Raw genomic sequence first — 20,486 nt, forward strand, 5'->3', positions numbered from 1 at the left:
GGTATAATTCTTATTAAAAAAGGCTGTAAGCGATTTGATAACGTAGTAATGGTTTTGTAATGCGGAATAATACAGGTAAATTTTTTTTATTTCGGTCATAAAAAAATTATATGGAATTTTAAATAGTATAGAATTTGGATCAGTGACATCATTGAACACAACAATCTGATAATTGTTGAGATACTTTTGAAATTTGTACAGATCTAGTAAGCTACAGCCATTTATTTCACTCACATTTACATTTGCAAGTTTACAAAGTTTTTTAGCTGCCTTGCTTAAACTATTTTTTGCTATTTCACTATCCAAAACATAGCAAATACTTCTCGGAAGACAATGGACATCCCCTTCTTTGCCAACATCTACAACGCTAGTTTTTTTCAATAGGACGTCAGCTTCACTTAGCATTTTTGGATTAATTCTACCCTTCCCAAATGGAAAATTGACGATATTTGCATCAATCTGTATAATGTCGTCTGAAAGAAATGTTGAATTTGACTGATTAATGCTTGATATTAATGATAGAATGTGTTCGCCATTTAGCTCGCTTACAGGTCTTAAACTAGACCATATAGGTTTCTCGTGCGGCGAGTTTGGCAATGAAATATACATTGAAATTTTACTACCCTCCTTAGAATTTTTCACGATTTCATTTACAACTTCGTTAAAGGTATTTCTAAGACCTTCCAAAATATTTTCCTCAGGATCTTTAAACTCATTCAGTCGGAAAACCATTTTTACTCCCATCACATTAAATTTCTTGAAATTTGTCACTTTTTTTGAAATTAGTTCAATTTTTTCTTTTAATCCTGAACCGACTTGATAATTTTGATTATTGCTATTACTACGCGCATTCGTAACAGTAGTAGCTACACATATCGATGAAGTGGAAACTGCTGGTCTATTGGTACTATTGTTTGTAGTTGAACAATCTGACAATTCTGGACACTCATCTATAATTTTGAAAAATTTATGAAAAACTACGTCATCCTGATTTATTTTAAACTGCTTGGAACATTCAAGAAGAATCTTGAAAAATGAATTCTTTTCTTGCACTGTTATTGAAACTTTTTGTTTTTCCAAGTAACTAATAACAGTGTTCATCACCTCAAAGCAAAACTCTTTACCCAAAGCAACAGAATTTTGTAACAGCTGAATTAAATTAAAAGTGAAAGACATTTTTAGAAAATTTTGTTCTACTGTATGCTTCTTTTATATTTTTTTTTGTTATTTTGAAAGAGCTGAAAAGCTCATTATCAAATACCTTAGCTAATAAGCCAACGGTACTGGTTCTTTATTTTATTGTTCGCTTTATCTGAATCTGAAATGAAATTAGAAAACCTGTTAATATCATAATTGTTGAAAAAAAATTTGCAAAAGACTCTTACCCCAATGCTACCTTCCTTCCTGATCGTTTCAAAATTTCTGTGGATTTTCCACTTGAAATTTGCACTATTTATACGTATCATAAAACTGCACCGGATAAATCAAGGCATATGCCTGCGTATTTTTCTTGTTCACAAGTAACACATCATCATTATCGCAATCTCTTGGTTCCGTGTATTTTTTCATGGGAAATATTGCAATAAATCAACAGACAAATGAAATTGTAAGGAGTTTACATTCGCAGATGCTGGGTAATTAATTTCAGTGAACATAAAAATATCATAAAACTGCACCGGATAAATCAAGGCATATGCATGCGTATTTTTCTTGTTCACAAGTAACTCATCATCATGATCGCAGTATCTTAATCCATTGCATTTTTATGCATCATTTCGCACCAATCAATCAATCAATAAATCAAGGCGGAAGCATATGCAATTCCCTTTTTGTTGGTAAGTAATTTATGCATATCTCCATGATCGCAATGGTTCCATACAGTTTTTGTTTTGTTTTACGCAACATGCGAAATGTATAATATAAACCATAAGACAAGTATATTATTCCCAAGCATTTGGTTGCATGGAATAATGAAATTACAGATGTCGGGTAAATGTTTTCAAGGAACATAAAAATATAAAACTGCACCGGATAAATCAATGCATATGCATGCGTATTTTTTCTTATTCACAAGTCACACATCATCATGATCGCAGTATCTTAGTCCATTGCATTTTTATGCATCATTTCGCATCAATCAATCAATCAATAAATCAAGGCGGAAGCATATGCAATTCCCTTTTTGTTGGTAAGCATGCTGGTAAGTATAATATAAGCCATAAGACAAGTATATTATTCCCAAGCAATTGGTTGCATGGAATTATGAAATTGCAGATGTCGGGTAATTGCTTTCAGAGAATATAAAAATATCAAAAAAGTTGCAGTGGATAACTCAAAGAACCAAGAGATAAGCATAAGCACTGTTTTTTTTTTTTTTTGACGGGCAACCTGTCTTCATGATGGCAATATCTTAGGCCAATGTATTTTGTTTTTGTTTTTATTCATTTTGAAAATCATACAAAATGTTGCAATAAATTATACGACAAATATCTGCGGAATCTTGTTCGCAGGCATATGGTTGCATATGTTAGTATTATGAATTTGTAGGAAGTTTACATGCTGTGTAATTCATTTCATAAAACATCACAAAACTGTCCTGGATAAATTATAAGGCAAGTATCATGATGATGACGATTTTTTATGAGCTATGTAGATATCTTCATGATCGCTATATGATGTTCTCATGTAGCGAAGACATGTATAAAAGGAATTTCTGCTGGAGGTAAGTATCATTTGCAAGGCTGCATTATAGAAACATGGTAAGTTTATTTTATTTAATTCAATGCGCTTTTAGCGCAAGAAAGCTGAGCGCCAACTTTATGTTTGGGTCGCTATTATATACTTTTTAACTTTGATGAAACACAAAAAATCTGTCTCCGAAACTAAAAAAAAAATCTCTGAAGTAAAATTCTATGTGCTTTTAGCGCAAGAAAACTCAGCGCCAACTTTATGTATGGGTCGCTAATATTTCTTCCATTTCGATTGTAAATTGGTTTTAAAATAAAATTCGATGCGCCCAAGAGAACCGAGCGCCAACTTCAAGTTTGGGTCGCTAGTACAATTTTCTTGATTTACTTTGGAAAATATTTTACAACAGTTTATTATTTGTTTCCTTAGAATACCATCGAAATCCTGAACAATGTCAGCGAAACATTACCCCAGACCTATGTGTCAATATCCAGTTTAGAGGTGGGTAAAAAATATCTCATTACCGAATTCAAGCTTGTTAAAACTAAATTTGGACAGCGTTTGACAGTCCATTTTAGTAATAACAATTTTGTTTTCTTACCCCCTCGCTTCTCCGAAAGGATTCGTAGTCAGAAGCAGGTCGATGAGCTGAACGCTATTCAGGAGCACTATTTCGTTTTCGAAGGAGTGGATGTGCAGGAACACAATTATTTCAAAATAAAATTTGTTCAAAATAATAATTTTTCAGCTTATGCACTGTAATTTCAAAATGTCGAATAATATTGTGAAATAGTTTTATAAGAATTTTAAATGACATCACCACCCGATTTGTAATGAATTTCATAATTTGTATATGAAATTTTTACGTTATACTGTGAAATAAATTTCTAGAGTCATTGTTTGATATCGAGAAAGATATAAAAATAAGTGTACACATATTGTTAATTTAAAGAATATTGAATGATGTATGTGTAAATAAGTTTAATAAAATAAATATTTGAACTTTAACGAACTTTTTCATTTAAACTTAATCCCAACTCCCAAGTCAGCAATGATAACCGCAAAATCTGCATCGGCCAGCCAACCGCCTCAAGCCCGCGGCGAAGCCTACCACCTAAAGCCCACACCTTAGCCGCCCGCCGTGAACCCCACAGACCCCACTTCAACCAAGACACTCACCGCAAAGACCGATACCCAGGCAAATACATCAAAACAGCTTAATAAATCAAAAAGCACACCAAAAAGATCGATACCCCCCATAAAGGCACACAAGCAACTTGACACTCCCCAAAAAGCACTCGGAAAACATCGCTATCTCAGAAACACACCAAACCAGCTTAATAACCCACAAAAAGCACACCAAAAAGATCGATACCCCATAAACGCACACAAACAACTTGACACTCCCCAGAGACACTTGAAAAAGATCTCAGAAACACAGCAAAACATATCCGAGACGCATAGCAAAACAAGAGAAACAGCAATAGAGCTTAATATCCCCAACACAAAGCACAGGCCCCCACACACACAGCAACACCCCGTTCCCAAGTCGCAAACCCAAAGGTTCCAAAGGCACCCTCACCCAAGGCACACACCGAGAGCCCCCACTAAAAGCACACAGCCCAAAGCCCACAGCACAGGCTCCCACCCAGAGCCCCCACTAAAAGCTCACAGCCCAAAGTCCACAGCACAGGCTCACACCCAGAGCCCCCACTAAAAGCTCACAGCCCACAGCACAGGCTCACACCCAGAGCCCCACTAAAAGCACACCCCTTACCCAAGGCGCGCACCCAAAAAGCTCATAGTGCAAAAGAGACGGAGTGAGCGAGATAGCATGCTAGAGCTTTAAAGCTTTCATGCTATCTCCCTCTAACACACAGAGCTTATGCTGAGGGTACATCCCTTACTACTCAGGACCTCATTCCCATTCTCAAAACGAATATTTCAGCCATGGCCAGCTTTGGTCAGCAAGGCGGATTTGCGCTCAATATAATTCGTAGGCATGTCGTGTTTTACGAATTATATAAATGAGCATTCAACATCTGCGAGCCGCTACGGTCACGCTGCTCCCAGGGCAGAGGTGAGGCAGCGTCTGACGATTTGCCTCTGTCCTGGTAAGAAACCGTAAAGCCGCCGTCACTTCACTTTTTTTTTCGTATACATCGTATCTCTATATTGTCCCAACCAACTCTTTGAACCGAACGATCTCTCCACCATCATATCCTTCTGTGAGAACCTACCTCTCTCAACTGGAAAATCGTGCGCCCTGGTCTTGGGAGCCGACTTAAACGCTAGACATACTTCCAACAATGGTCGTCAGTGTTCGTTGCATCTCCCATTTTACCTTGACCACTTCCTAATTAACAACAACATAAATATAAATTCGAACCCAAATACGTTTCCATTTCTGGAAATCGTCCCTGGCATCAGTGACAATAATGCCATTATCCTTGATATTCAACTTCCCGATAGAGTCATGCGCCCACCGCCTTTAGCAGCACATGATTTCAGGAACGCTAACTGGCGGTTCATCAACCAATCCCTTAGAGACAAGCTATTCCAAATCCAACTTCTTCAAAACAACCGAGTCTCAAATGATATCATTGATAGCACGGTTTGTCAGTATAGCGAGACTATTCAGGAAGTGTGTGACGAACTTGTACCAGCCTGCATCCTCAGCTATCGAAACCTGATCTCCCTCCTGGACGACATCCTTGAAGATATACATTTCAAGAAAACCCTTAGGCGGAGATTATTTAGGAATAATTATTCTACCCAGTATTCCTTTCTGAAGAACGTTATCTACAATCTCAATTCTTCTTTCCGTGATAGGATCCTTACCCTGTATACTAACCACCTCCATAACCGCCTGTCAAATATTGAACGCAATCAAATACATACAAGCAACTTCGAAAGGTCTCCCCGCGACTTGGTAAAGCTGCCAGTCGCAATAACACCCTGCCACAAAAAATGTTTCCTCTTGAGAAACCAAACGTCCATGTGAACCACTTCCTCCAAGCTCACACTCCACAACCGAAATTAATACATCAATTGCTCCTCTTGAATTTACATCATCATACCCCCAAACAAGCAACCAATGCCGTCTATTCCAGCATCCACTTTCGCATCCAAACTCACTGGCTCTATCTCACCGATTGACTTTGTTAAACCCATCTCTGCAACTATCAGTCTCTTCATGGCTCTCTGACTAACTACTTGTTGCTGAACGCCCACTTTCCCGCGAGTTGGAAGTGTGCTCAAATCACTCCTATCCCAAAGAAAAATGAAAATCATCAATTTCCTCATAGCTACAAGCCTATCTCCATCCTTTCAACTTCCGACAAAATCTTCGAGCGGACCCTATAATGAATCATCGATGAGCACTGGGATAAGAACCATCATCATCACCAACGGCGCAACAACCGGTATCCGGTCTAGGCCTGCCTTAATAAGGAACTCCAGGCATCCTGGCATTGCGCCGAGGTCCACCAATTCGATATCTCTAAAAGCTGTCTGGCGTCCTGACCTACGCGATCGCTCCATCTCAGGCAGTGTCTGCCCCGTCTTCTTTTTCTACCATAGATATTTCCCTTATAGACTTTCCGGGCTGGATCATCCTCATCCATACGGATAAAGTCACCCGCCCACCGTAACCTATTGAGCAGGATTTTATTCACAACCTCACGGTCATGGTATCGCTCATAGATTTCGTCATTGTGTAGGCTGCGGAATCGTCCATCCTCATGTAGGGGGCCAAAAATTCTTCGGAGAATTCTTCTCTCGAACGCGGTCAAGAGTTCGCAATTTTTCTGGCTAAGAACCCAAGTCTCCGAGGAATACATGAGGACTGGCAAGATCACAGTCTTGTACAGTAAGAGCTTTGACCCTATGGTGAGACGTATTTGTCCGTTGTCTTCAGTTGGCGGAACCTCCAACTCGCCGATGTTCTGGTTGTTCAGTAGTTCATCAAATTTATCAACTCATCGCTCTAATATGCTCATTCTGTCGGAAATTAGATTTCCCTCTTTGGTTTGGTAGAATGAACATCGAGGTGTATAAGGCTTCATCCTGCTGACTTGTTGGTAAAACTTCCGCGCCTTTGCACCCTGTACTTTTCAAGCTCACAGATCTGTTGGTTCTCCCAGACTTCCTTTGTCCGTCTGTGAAGTCGCTTCTCCGCTCGACGGAGTTCGTGATAAGTCTCTGCGCGTGCCCGCGTCCTTTGAGAATGCAATATTACTCGGTATGCGGCATTCCTTCGTTCCGTAGCTAGCTTACATTCATCGTCAAACCAGCCGTTCCGACTCTTTTTGCGGCTGTTGCCAAGTATGTTTGTGGCCGTATTTATAATAACGTTCTTCAAGTGATTGTGAAGATCATTTGTTGATGTTTCATCTCCAGGATGTCTGTTGACTGCGATTATTGCGGCATCCATTTCCTTCTTATAGGTGTTGCGTGGGGCAGTGCTGTGAATGACTTCAGTGTTAACTCTCACTTGATTGTCAAAGGGGATTCTGGGTGGTGTTGTTATTCGAGCTCGGAGCACCATGCCAACAAGATAGTGATCCGAGTCTATATTGGCCACCCTATATGTTCTGACATTCATCAAGGCTGAGAGGTGGCGACGTTCGATCAACACGTGGTCCGTCTGGAGAGGTTTGTTTATGGACCGCTTTCAGCGCAAACTAGGTACTTCCAACAACCACTTCGTGTGACACTACTAATTGAATAATCCGCAGTCCGTTATCATTTGTATTTTGGTGTAAGCTATGGGAGCCAACGTATCGTCTGAATATGGGCTCCGTCCCTATTTGTCAATTAAAATGCCCAAGTATGATTTTGATATCATATCTGGGATAGGCTTCGAGAGTTCGTTCTACTGCCTCTTAAAAGGTATCCTTCTCCGACTCTGCAGTCTCCTTTCTAAGGAGGTAAACATTAATGAGTAATTTGCCTCGCAGGCGCAGAGTGTATAGCCGTTCGCTTATGTTTTTGAAGCCCTTAACAACAGATTTCTTTTTATGGCTGACTGAGAAACCGACTCCGTACCGACTCTTCTCCAGGAAACCGGTTCCTGTCCAACGCATCTCATGTAACGCTGTTACATCAGCCTTATATTGGGACAGGGTATCGATTAGCTGCTTGGCAGGTCCATCTCGCAAATCATTATTCCTTTGTTCGAGGCTCCTTCCATGGCTTCGTAACAAGTTGTTTTCCGTGTATGGTTGTCAGCCCTACCCAACCGCCAACCTGGAAGACCAGTTGTTACAATTTGTCCCGTTTTTAGGCGCAGGAGACTCGCCTTTATCCTTCTCCGTCTGCAGCTTTTCGTTAAGAAAAAGCTCTCAGCGGTCACCGCGTGGAGGTGGAGATAGAGTTTGGTAGTAGAGCTGTTGGTGTTGGTTTAGCAGGCATTTCCCAGGTTTTATACTCCATCGTGGGTACCAATCCACGTTTCGCCCTGGGACCTATACTACCCTTTGACCACCACAGTACCAGTACCAGTGTATACTGAGTGTATTGCTCAGCATTCATACTGATGGATACAGGACATACCAAAATCTCTACCGAACTAAGCAGTATGCCACACGAGTTGAAACGCAACTCCACGTTCCCGAAGGGTTCTTGTCGGCTTGAACGTAGTCACAGCTCCTTTGAAACTCCCGCCATGAGGCCAACCGTTACAATCGAGTACCGAATTAGCATCTACTACCACTTGGCTTTCCGAAGTACCAAAGCGCATTGCCATTAGTGTGGCAAGAGCGAGAGGAGCACTCCACCATCTTACTTCGATTAGGCTCCAGGAGTGTCCAGCTTACATCATTGGTATTCTTGTTCGAGTTGGAAATAGTGAGCATTCTGAGGACCTTCGATATACTGTCGAGGTGCGCGCGCACAATCCAGGAACCAATCATAGTCAGTTTTCGAAAGCCAAAGGTCGTAGCCGTGAGATCAGCCCCTGCCCGAGGCGCTTTTGACGTTGGCGTAACAGTAAAGTTTCGAAATTTGCAGGTTGCTAGCCCTCTTCGATAACATCCTCAGCATGCAGCAGTAGTCCAGTGATTTAAAAAAAACTCTACTGATTCAAACACGCTAAGCCATCGCAATCGACTGCATATTTACAGAAAGTTTCAGCTTGAGTGTTCCCAGAATTTTAGCTACAGGTGTTTCATTGAGGAAGGCATAGTTCCGATAATGGCTTTGCACTTTATTTTTCACCCGTAGGGAATTTTCCAGGGACATATTATGGAAAAATGAAATTTAGAGAATCCCTACCCTGCTCTTAATTTCATCTACATCCAATACTTTTATTATGTTGTCCAGGATACCTTTCCCCTTAGCTGTGGCAACATTTACTTCAACACGGATTATGTTTTCCTTCGGTGCCTGAACTTTTATGTTTTGGTTGAGTAACTTGTAATATCTGTAAAGATCACGCTTTGAATGAACTTGTTACTGCCCTAACATGTGATCTACCAGCATCGATTAAAGAATTTAGCATGAAGGTCATGTGATCACCTGTTACATTACTGCTTGACCCTCGCCTCCAGAGAATCCTCAAGTTTACTCCGGAATAACTCCCTTAGATACTCAGAAATAAATTAAAATCGAATAACCAAGCGCGCCCTGTTTTCGTGAATTCCATCCCCGGAGTATGCCGCCTGGAACTTCTCGCCCCCTCCTATCATCAATAAATTCTAATTTCAAACACAATCTTGCATGTCTCCGTGAGAGTTCCAAACAACAATAAATCCGAAATTGTAATGTTCCCTAAAAATACACAAAGCAATGTCGATGTCTATTTTACTTGCTAATTATTTCGTTCGTGCCATTGTCCTTTTATGTAAAAATGAAAGGTTATCCTTCGCATTTGGCCTCTCTACTCCAACCACTTCCCAAGTATATGTAAGCATCTCCGCACGGAATATTTGAAATTATGTCACGCTCCATCAAGTTGCCTTTTACGAGTCAGCCTAACTTAACAATGAAGTCAGAAGCAATGTGCAATATGACCCAATAGGGAAATGGAGGGGCTTTCACAAGCCTACTTCAGGAAGATGGAGGAAATCCCTTTAGGAGGATGCTAAAGTTCAATTTAAGGGATCTGTCTAGACATATGCCAACGGTTCGGAGAGAGGCGATATGCCAAAGAGCCCTCCCGAAATCATATTGAAGAAAAGAAAACCCTCAACTGTCCCGCTGAAACAAAAACGTAATCTGTTCCGGAACAAATCACTCTTTTCCCTATGGTTCCCGGCATACTACAAATAAGCATCTAAAACTCCTTGAGGGATATTAAAAAGGAAATGGGCTTAGCAAAGCTCCACATGAAAAGCAAATCCCCGTAATAAAACCATGTGTATAGAAACCTGCCATTTATGAGGTCATAAAGCATATGTCCTAAAAACGACAGGTGTATATCCCTTGCTATTGTTGCTGCCGGGAAAGCGGCATGAAAATAATATTTTGCGAGTGTGGTGAGGACTTTCAATGTGAGCACACGCATTCAAGGGAGTTATTTTATGGAACCGAGCCGAATCAGAAATTGGACTGAATAGACGATCAGGAAAATTGCTCCTTTATACTCCTCGCGGAGATGACCTGTGTTGGCGTGAACTTTAAGGACATAACCCTGGTTAACATGTAATTGGATTACCTCAAAATGTCGCTCGTTTTCGAATTTATTTGTTGGACAATTTAATAACTACAAAGATAATGCCAACTTCCAAAATGGAGTGTTTGCTATCACTTTGTTGACTAAAACGGTTGCCTTTGCTAATAATTGAATAAAGTGAAAGATTCCTACCGAAAGGAATATTGGGACATAGAACATTGGAAGTAAATACTATCAAAATTGTCAATTACGATAAATCGAAAGTCAAGTGGAACCAGGAAGGAGAAGTTGCCAATTTGACCTAAGGCTGTTCAGTGACAAATACTTGGTTCCTACGATCTAGTTTAATATTGAAGGGTGTAGCCATGCAAATCTCGGTAGATAATTAGAAAGTAGTCCTTTATTCGCATGAGCCTCAATAAATTAACCACAGAGGTGTTCTGTAACAACCTAATTCCACTGACCTTTTGAATCGAAACTTTCTAGTTTATTGATTATCATCAACGGCGCAACAACCGGTATCCGGTCTAGGCCTGCCTTAATACGGAACTCCAGACATCCCGATTTTGCGCCGAGGTCCACCAATTCGATATCCCTAAAAGCTGTTTGGCGTCCTGTCCTACGCCATCGCTTCATCTCAGGCAGGGTCTGCCTCGTCTTTTTTTTTTTTCTACCATAGATATTGCCCTTATAGACTTTCCGGGTTGGATCATCCTCATCCATACGGATTAAGTGACCCACCCACTGCAACCTGTTGAGCCGGATTTTATCCACAACCAGACGGTCCAAGTATCACTCACAGATTTCGTCGTTATGTAGGCTACGGAATCGTCCATCCTCATGTAGGGGGCCAAAAATTCTTCGAAGGATTCTTCTCTCAAACGCGGTCAAGAGTTCGCAATTTTTCTGGCTAAGGACCCAAGTCTCCGAGGAATACATGAGGACTGGCAAGATCATAGTCTTGTACAGTAAGAGCTTTGACCCTATGGTGAGACATTTCGAGCGAAACAGTTTTCTAATCCTAGTTCATTAGGAACTTTAACGGGGTCATTCCGTGTGTCGGGTTGGAGAAATCGATTTTTGTTTTTGCATGAATTGCATCTATATATAGTGGAGAATATGTGCGCAAAGGGATTTTCCGATATTCCGAGTCGTTCAGAAATTACAGTGTTAAACAGGTAAGGAGTTTGCAGCCGCGGCTAGATTACTCGATGAGAAAGAGCATCGAATCTTTTTTACCTGTTAGTTTTTTACCTGAGCCTTATAAATTCGGACACAGGTATAAATATAAAAAGATGGAAAACCAATCAATTGTCTAAACTTATTTGCTGTTTGGAATAAAAAGGATAATCCAGTCTAGAGTGAGCTATACTCAGCTATACTCAGTTATATTTTGTTGTAAGTATTGTGCTGATTGTGTGTTCAGTGATTTTTTTAAATGGATCGTACGAAGGGAGATCCCTTTAACGTTCAACGTAATGCTCGCACTAAAAAACGAGTATTTCATGGGAATCGATACTTATCAAAGAAGCAAAAGGACTTCGCATCAACATCAGCAAAGAAACAAGCGTGAACATGGATGTTCCAATTGCGACAAGTTTTGTATATTGTATATTGGATTTTGCTGGAATTTTCTCCGGTATTTCTGCAAATTTCTGCAAATAATAAAATATAAGTAGTAGTAAAAAAGGAATGCGTAGGACATCTCTAGAAAAGAATGGGAACGCGGCTTAGAAATGGAAAGAAGAATCACAAAGGCATTAGTGGAAAAGGGGCTGGAAAACTTACTGATAACGACCTCACTACATTTTTTGGGCTAGCTATTGGTCGACACACAAATTCGATAGAAGGAATGAAGCAAGAAATTTGGGCAACTTCCTTCCATAAATGTTCCACAGACGAAAATCATCAGCGTCAAAATTGTCCAGCAGGTGAGGACAGTTGACGCAAATGGCGCAAAGCGGAAGCTAAAGGAGAACTGGATAGTTTCTACCACGAGAAGGCACCTTTGACTGAAGAAGTTCAAACAGTCATCAAACCAATCTACGAAGATTTGTCAGGAGATGATCTCATGAACAGATGCTTAGGAGCAGAGACCCAGAATAACAATGAGTCGTTAAATGAATTGATCTGGACTTTCGCTCCTAAACACCTTCATTCTGGGGCCAAGGTCGTAGAAATAGCCACTTTTCTAGCTATAATTATTTTCAATGACGGACTCAATGGCATTCTCAAAATCCTAGTGACAATGGGATATCAAGTTGGTCACATATGTCAGGTTTATTTCGATCGCCGTAATGAAGCGCGAATTTGGCGGTCCGAACGGCGATCGAATAACCCCACTAAAAGAGCCAGAATTGAAACCAGAAAGCAACAATCGGCCTTACAAGACTTTTATGAAGAAACGGAGGGTGCTCTCTATGGACCAGGTATAGCAGATTAATGGTGAGTTAAAGTTTTACTGTTGATAATCACATTTAAACTTTCAAATGCGTTTTTCTCGAAACTGCATCTTGAAAATCGGCTGCCACCATAGCTCAAAATATATCCAACCAAATTCTTTGAAATTCTCACGGCTTCTTTAATACATATTTCTACGGTCCGCAAACTAGGATAATTGCAATCGGATGGGTAGTTTTTTTTTTATTCATAAAAAAAGCCGTAAAAAAACACCAAAATCCAAAAAATTAAGTTTAAAAGCCCACCAAAAATTTACCTTTTAATATTTTCTAATTATCCTAGTTTGCGGACCGTGAAATATTGTCCACATTAAAATGCCGTTTAGCTTTTTTTCCTCAGATGAACACAGCGCTCTCCAGCGTGGCAGCAGAAAAACACCTTTTTTTGGAGATGGGTGCATAAATTGACACGTATTCCAAAAACTAGCTACGATATCAAGCTGAAAATTTATCACATATACTAGAGATATCAATAAACATATGGTGAATCACGTTTCTATCTTTATCCAGTCCCCCAAAATAATTTTTCAACAAAAAGTAAGCCTTCACACGGGATGACCCCCTTAAAACTTCCAAACAAAACTCTTTCGCCTTCAGCTTATTTCCCATCGTTGTGAATATTGAAGCCAATTTTAACTAGTGAGCTGCCATCAATACAGGCGTCGTGATCAGATCATTGATCATTAATGATAGAGAGTTATGTTGCTGATGTTGTGAAAAATTTTCACCTATATGACTGTGAGACTGCTTTTGGCCTACTTGGTGGGTGCCCAGCAATCAGAATCGTAAAAAATCGACAGGGTAACATGCACTGTGTCAGATTTCGTAACATTAAGAAAGCATAATTTTATGAATCCATCACAAGGGACGCCTGCAGAATGCCACCCCATCCATTATTAGAATTAGACGAAAGCTGGAATGTTCTGCCTTTTCCCTTCTGCATTGGAATAGAATTGCAGCCTAATAAACTGAATGGTATTTTGGCGTTATACTGGAACACCCTCTTAATTTAAGCTACTTTTTCTAACCCTATTACTCCCCCGGTCAACAAATGATGTCAAAACTGAAATCTGCTTCGGAAAATGTTAATTAAGACCTTTCATGGCCGATATAACTCCTTCTTCTTTTTCTTCAGCCTTTACCCCGTTCGCAAGCAGGGTCGGCTTGTCGTGATCGGTTTCGCCATTCGATGTTATCAAATGCCTGATCGGGATGCAATCTCGAGGTTTTTAAATCCCCATCCAGCGTATCAAGCCACCGTTGTTTCAGCCGGCCTTTTGGTCGTTTACCATCGACTTCGATGTTCAGATCAATCTTGGCAAGTGAATTCTCGTTAGCGCAAATTACGTGACCATACCATCGAAGACACCTCTCTCGCATTTTTTCCACGACCTGTGCAACCCCATATCGAAGGCGGATATCTTCATTTCGGTTGTGATCAAAACATGTCACGCCATGCGGCAACATCTTCGTCTCCATTACCGCAAAACGCTGTTCATTATCTTTTTAAGTCGGCCAACACTCAGAACCATAGCGGGCGACAGGATGGATAACATTGCGGTAAATTTTAGATTTGATACATCGTTGATACATCGATCACAAAGAACACCAGTTGTGGAACGCCACTTCATCCAGGTTGCGTTAATGCGTGAAGCAATTTCATAACGCAGTTCTCCATTGGCTGGTAGCGTTGACACGAGGTATTTAAATCGCTCAGTTCTGGGCTGATCACTGCCGCTGACAGTGATTGTGCCTGTTTCATGGTCATCGGTCGTCAAAAATTCAGTTTTGTTTAAATTCAATCTGAGACCGTATTGCATGAGGCAATCATTCCATTTTTGAACAAGTTGCTCGAGATCATTTTTGCTATTAAATGCTAGGAAATCATCATCTGCATAAAACAGTGTATAGGGCGCTGGACGTTGGATGTCCTGTGTGATCGTGTCTATAACAAGAACGAAGAGGAGTCGTGAGAGGGCGCTTCCTTGACAAACATCAACAGAGACAGGAGACACGGTTTTCATACACCCGCCATACTTCGAACTTTACTTTTCGGATCGTGGTGGAACAATTGAACCCAGCACACGAGTTCTTCTGGCACTAAGTGTTGTCGTAAAGCATACCAGATGAGTTCGTGTGGCACACGGTCAAACGCTCTCCTAGATCCAGAAATGCAATGTAAAGAGGGCGATGCTTCTCACGGTGTTCCTCCATGAGTAATCGCGCAGCGTGTATTGCGTCAGTAGTTCCGCAGTTCTTGATAAATCCGGCTTGATTCACGGTTATTTCAACGATTTCGTGAATACGGTTGTCAAGAATGCGTTCAAAAATCTTCTTCAGAAGTGGAGAATGAGCAAATTCTTCAGTTGAAATCTGCTCAAAATATACGCACCATCTATTCGTTGCGGTTCGATGGTTGGTAAGCAAAGTACCGTTCTTGTCATTAACGCAACAGAAGTGTTCGATATCCTGTGTACGTTCATTACGGCTTTTAGCAAGTCGATACAGATCTCTCTCGCCATCCCGAGTGTCCAGTTTATCGTAAAGATTTTTGTAATGGTTCGCTCGGGTGACAGCGACCGCTTTCTTTGCTTCCCGGTTGGTATTCTTATATATTTGCCTGCCTGCTATCGTTTTATCGTCGAAAAATTTGTGGTAAAGGCGTTTCTTTTCATGGACCTTCATTTCAACATCATCATTCCAAAGCCAAGCAAGGTTGATGTGTCGCTTACCCGGCTTGGTGACCCCGAGGATTGCAGAGGCCGCTTTGTGGATCGTGTCTTCCAATTGCTTCCATGATTCTTCCACATTCGTAATGGTTGGTAATTGTATGAGTGAGATCGTTTCTTCTTTCTTCTCACCAAATCGCCACCATTTAATGCGCCACGGGTCAGTGCGTTCCTCACGCTCTTTTATCGGTGGCTTAATTCGAAGGACGGCAATCAACGGCCGATTTTGAGGTGCAATGCTCTCATAGGGAACGACTTTGCAATCAGTGACAGTAATAAAATGTTGGTGTCTTATGAGAATATAGTCGATTTGCGTTTTACTGTTCCCACTATAAAATGTAGGAAGATGAGACAATTGTTTGATGAACCATGTATTCATAAGTACAAGGTCATGGGTGTCCTCAAAATCGATTATACGCTCGCCACCCTCATTGCGCGCTCCTAACCCCTTTCCCCCATGGCACCTGTTACCGTCTGCCCTTTCACCCATATGACCATTAAGGTCGTCAGCAATGATAATATAGTCATCAGCAGGCACGTGACAAGCCTTTTCATCGAGAAAGCATCTTTGTCGGCATCAGATCGACCTGTCTGTGATGCGTACGCGGTGAAGAAGTGAATAGTGCGATCAGCTGATATAATGATGAGCTTCATCAGCCGATCATCAAATCGTTCGACTTCTTTAATGGCATCACGAAAAAATTGTATACATTTGCTTGGTCGACCTGTCGCAGGACCTGTCACCAAGAGAGATCAGGTAGGATTTAGCATAGCGGAATAATTCCAACTATACTCTATTTATCTCTTTCGCTGATCTCAGCATTTTATTTTTGTTTTACTGAAGATAGTACAGAGTACGTTGCCTCAACCACCACGGCACTATAATTTTATTTACCTCTTTTCCTTATATCATCAATATCATCAATCCCAAGGAGTCGACCCAAAACAAAACACACTTCTTAAGTTAAAATTGGTTACTTCACCTGGCTAATTTCACAGTCTTAGTGGAAAGACCGTGCTATAGCAGAGTTGGTTGATCGTCAGACATCACGACCGTCTGGTTGTGGATAAAATTCGGCTCAACAGGTTGCGGTGGGCGAGTCACTTAACCCGTATGGATGAGGATGATCCAGCCCGGAAAGCCTATAAAGGTAATATCTATGGTAGAAAAAAAAATAAGACCAGACAGACCCTGCCTGACATGGAGCGATTGCGTGGGTCAAGACGCCAAACAGCTTTTAGGGATATCGAATCGGTGGACCTCGGCGCAAAACCGAGGTGTCTTAGCTGTCCTTATTAAGGCAGGTCTAGAGCGGATACCGGTCGTTGAGCCGTTGATGATACTACCCTTCCAAATAAATTCGGTAACGAATGTGAGAAAGCATTGCGAACTGATGTCCCTTTGGCACTAATAAAGAAGAAACATTTACTTCTTCTATTTATATATATTACAATATGCACATTGTTTTTATCAATGGATTGCATTCTCATTTCAGAACACAATCAGATTATCTTACTTCAAAACTTAAAATTTTTTTTGATTTTTTTTTTTAATTTTATACACTATGAATTTTAACGCCTTTTACGTCGACCACTTTTCGAGCGCTTGCGCTTCGATCTACTACGACTCCGTTGTCCACGTCGCCTAGCCTCCCGTCGACGACGTGCCTGATTCATCTGAAATCTTTTCATACACAAGGACAAGGGACATTCATTCTTCTGAAGTATTGCCGTTGATTTAGCCACTTTGGGTTTATATTTCCTAGACACAGGCGTTTCCGCTTCATCGTCTGACTCCTCAGTATCTTCGTCATCATTCAGGGTACGTTGCGAATCGCATCCAGCTAAATCAATTTCACTTTTACTCTTTCTACCACTATCAGCAGAAGAGTATTTCTCTGATCCCCCAATTTGCACATCCTGAGCCGCGAAGCTTGGGGAGCTGAAAGGTGGCTTTGCATTCGGATTAAACCTCAATCGAAAGACGTTATTGTTCGCAGCTATCAACCCCAAATCAACTCCAACCTGCAGGCTGCGTCGTACATCGTGAGGGACGTTTTGTTTTGGGCACTCACAAGTTTTTAGATCCTCTTCTACTCGCTTTATAATACCATCAAGATTGTCCTCTGGTGGTAAACATAAAAAAATTAAAAGGTTAAGTTACTTTCTTTCGTCAGGATTTTTTTTTAACTTACGATGGTCTGAAGACATGGACAGGGCATTGATAATATGAGGCAAAAACTGACTAACGGAACTCATAATTTATAATGTTAAATAGAAATATATTTGAACTTTCTGGTTGTAAACAGGATAATTTAAATAAATCTATAAGCTTATGGCATTGAGAATGCCAATTTTGAAACGTCGTGAGCACTTGTTTTATCAACTCATCGACGACTTGATTTTCGCTTTTATCATTGATTCGTGCAACAGAGAAATAGAAAGGAATAACGAAGTGGTGAGTGTTTTGAATTCACGAGGCAAGGATAAGCGCCTTAATTGCTCAAAATATGAGATTATCCTTTTCCTTTAACTGTATTGATCAGACTTTCCATCCATAATTATATTAAAAGTTGCTGGGTGTGACCCAATAGCCTAATTTGAAGCGACCCTGCAGATCTGTTTGTATCTCCGAAGTAAAGATAGACGGCTAGCTAAAGGTGCTCCGAAGTTAAGATAGATAGCTAGTTAAAGGGATTTATGTTGAATTGGACTATTGTGCCCTTCAGCCAGTTGGTGTACTTTTTGTCTTACCAAAGATCATTTATGTGACGCGTCTCTACGGTACGAACGGTCGTGTGTTTCCATCGCAAGAGCGCAAAGCAGGTCAATAAGACGAGAGAGGCTTTTCGTCTCTTCATTGTAAGGTCTGAACATTACCGACAGTAACCGGTTCATTCCCATTCTCAGTTTATCAGATTTAGTTTCAGGGCTTCGGCTGTTTTAACTTGTCAGCCATCTTGCAGCACAAATAAGCTATAACTATAGTCCACCAATATCCCCTATCTCATGGTTCTCACAGTTCCAGTCCACAAATCATGTTCAGAATACCCTTCTTGCAAGTTAGTCCGACCTCTCATTGCCATGAAAAGCTTTCTACTCCTCCATTTCAACATTATCTAGTTTTTCTAGCCGGGGTTCTGAAATTTGATTGGCATTTCCATAGCAGTTTAGATATGTTGTTGACAAGTTCACTCCATGTATCTCAATCCCAGTTCCTTTTTAAGGTTTTATGTAAAACAAAACCTTATTAAAATCAGTTTACTGTCAAAAAGCAAGCAAGAGTGTAGGATTTTCCGCCGCTAAAACGATATCCGCCATGCCCCGTCAGAAACTGAGGGAGATTATAATTAATTCCCCCCCCCCGCCCCAGCCTCCCCATTGTATCCACCGGCACTTTCCTGAGTGGCCCCAGCGCGTCTGCGAAGATGTCAGTGAGCATCATTCCGGAGATGACGAATGCAGTCTCATCTCAGACGGCTCTGAAGACTGAACACACCCTAAGGGCTGTCCTCCTATAGACCGCCCTCAGTTTATGAGCATTACATAATATACGAAATGTCTTTCCCTTGAGGGAACAAGTGGATCCCGAAATATCGGTATTTGCAAAATATAAATCAACACTAGCGAATAGGCACAACAAGTTTTTATTATTTCAGGTTAAGTACGTTATTGTACATAACGTTCCACAGTAGTAGGCCGAGTACAGAGCCCTGTGGGACACCCACGACGTACTCCTGGGGTCCGTCATTGGTATCATACCAAAGCCTTCTTTCTGCTAAATAGCTATCAACAATAGTAGCACCAATCACTGCAAGGGTTTTCCGCATTAAGCTAAAACTGGTCGAATTCAACGCATTTCTCACGCCCAGGGTATCACGGTTTCTGTAGGGCTTAGTTATGACGGCAATTTCCATCTGAGATTCATAAGTGGTCTGCTCAAGTAAATCCTGAACGAACCTGCAATCATTCGGGTTTTGAATGAACCTCATTTGTTCATTGCAGTCAACGCCTTCCGATCGAATCGATCAATACCGCTAGTGAATACAAAGTGTCCAAACATGAGGCACTTGAAGCACCTCTTTAATGAAACCTATTCTCGCAGACAACAGACAACCCATTCTATTTGAACCTTTCCAACCGACAATAATTTCTGCGCTGCCTAAACTGGTAGTCGCATTGTGGCCGTTTCAGGATTACCATGGGCTTTTCTCAAGCTCACAATGGATTCTTCTTCCAGCTCCTCCAACTGAAATTGTTCCTTCAATGCAGTCCATATTTCTTCTCTGGATGTTACTTCGTCAAGACCCTTGCACTGTAGATCTCATACTTTGGCCAAACTGTGACATTCTCCCCAAGCGAATTCTTCACTTGAGTGCGAAAGCCGTCAGTTTTGCCCAAGCTTTCGTACTTTCAGTTCCGCGCTTTTAGTCCCGTTCTTCGAAGTTGCTTGTGTACTTTTTTTCTCTTAGGAGCCTGCTGATTTCATAGCAGATCATTGTCTTTCTCCCGGACTCTTTTCTTTGATGACAGGTCGAAAACACTACGGTTCCGTGTCACTTGGGTTGCCTGTGACACTGTTGGAATGGCAGGTTTCGACTTTTCCTTGGGACCTCTTTCTTTCTCCAGCGACTTATTATAGAGGACCCTAATGGCTCACACCATGTTTTTGAGAGCTTAGTGCACGTTGTAATTGTCCTTGATAAACTCGAACAGCTCAACTATTTTTGCTCCAAGCTGCATGAAAGGCAGTTTTTCCGGGTCGGGGATCTGTTCTCTATGAGCCTTCGCCAAATTACTACCCGTTGCTTTTAATGTGCTTTCCTGCGTCGCACTTTTTGCCGTCTTTGCCAATGATGGAAATCGAAGAGTTGAGGAACTTCTCCTGAATAGGTCAATTTCTTGGTCTCAGAGTACCTCCTCTGGTCGTCCCTCTTGGACAAATACGTTGGGTGTCGAAACCACCTTAGTCGGGCAGCAATTTCCTTTCAATCC

The 20,486-nt window shown here is 41.1% G+C and overlaps 1 protein-coding gene across 1 annotated transcript; it reads right to left on the minus strand.

The window, feature by feature from the left end:
* Window positions 1–16,916: 16,916 nt before the first annotated feature.
* Window positions 16,917–17,887, minus strand: LOC119661375. Its single transcript, XM_038070694.1, has 2 exons — window positions 17,687–17,887; window positions 16,917–17,617 (listed from the first exon to the last, which is right to left on the minus strand). Exons 1-2 carry the CDS (start codon window positions 17,748–17,750, stop codon window positions 17,064–17,066), a joined length of 618 nt encoding a protein of 205 aa, XP_037926622.1. The 5' UTR covers window positions 17,751–17,887; the 3' UTR covers window positions 16,917–17,063.
* Window positions 17,888–20,486: the final 2,599 nt, after the last annotated feature.

The sequence above is a fragment of the Hermetia illucens genome, chromosome 1 (genome assembly GCF_905115235.1).
Source record: "Hermetia illucens chromosome 1, iHerIll2.2.curated.20191125, whole genome shotgun sequence".
NCBI classification, from domain to species: Eukaryota; Metazoa; Arthropoda; class Insecta; order Diptera; family Stratiomyidae; genus Hermetia; species Hermetia illucens.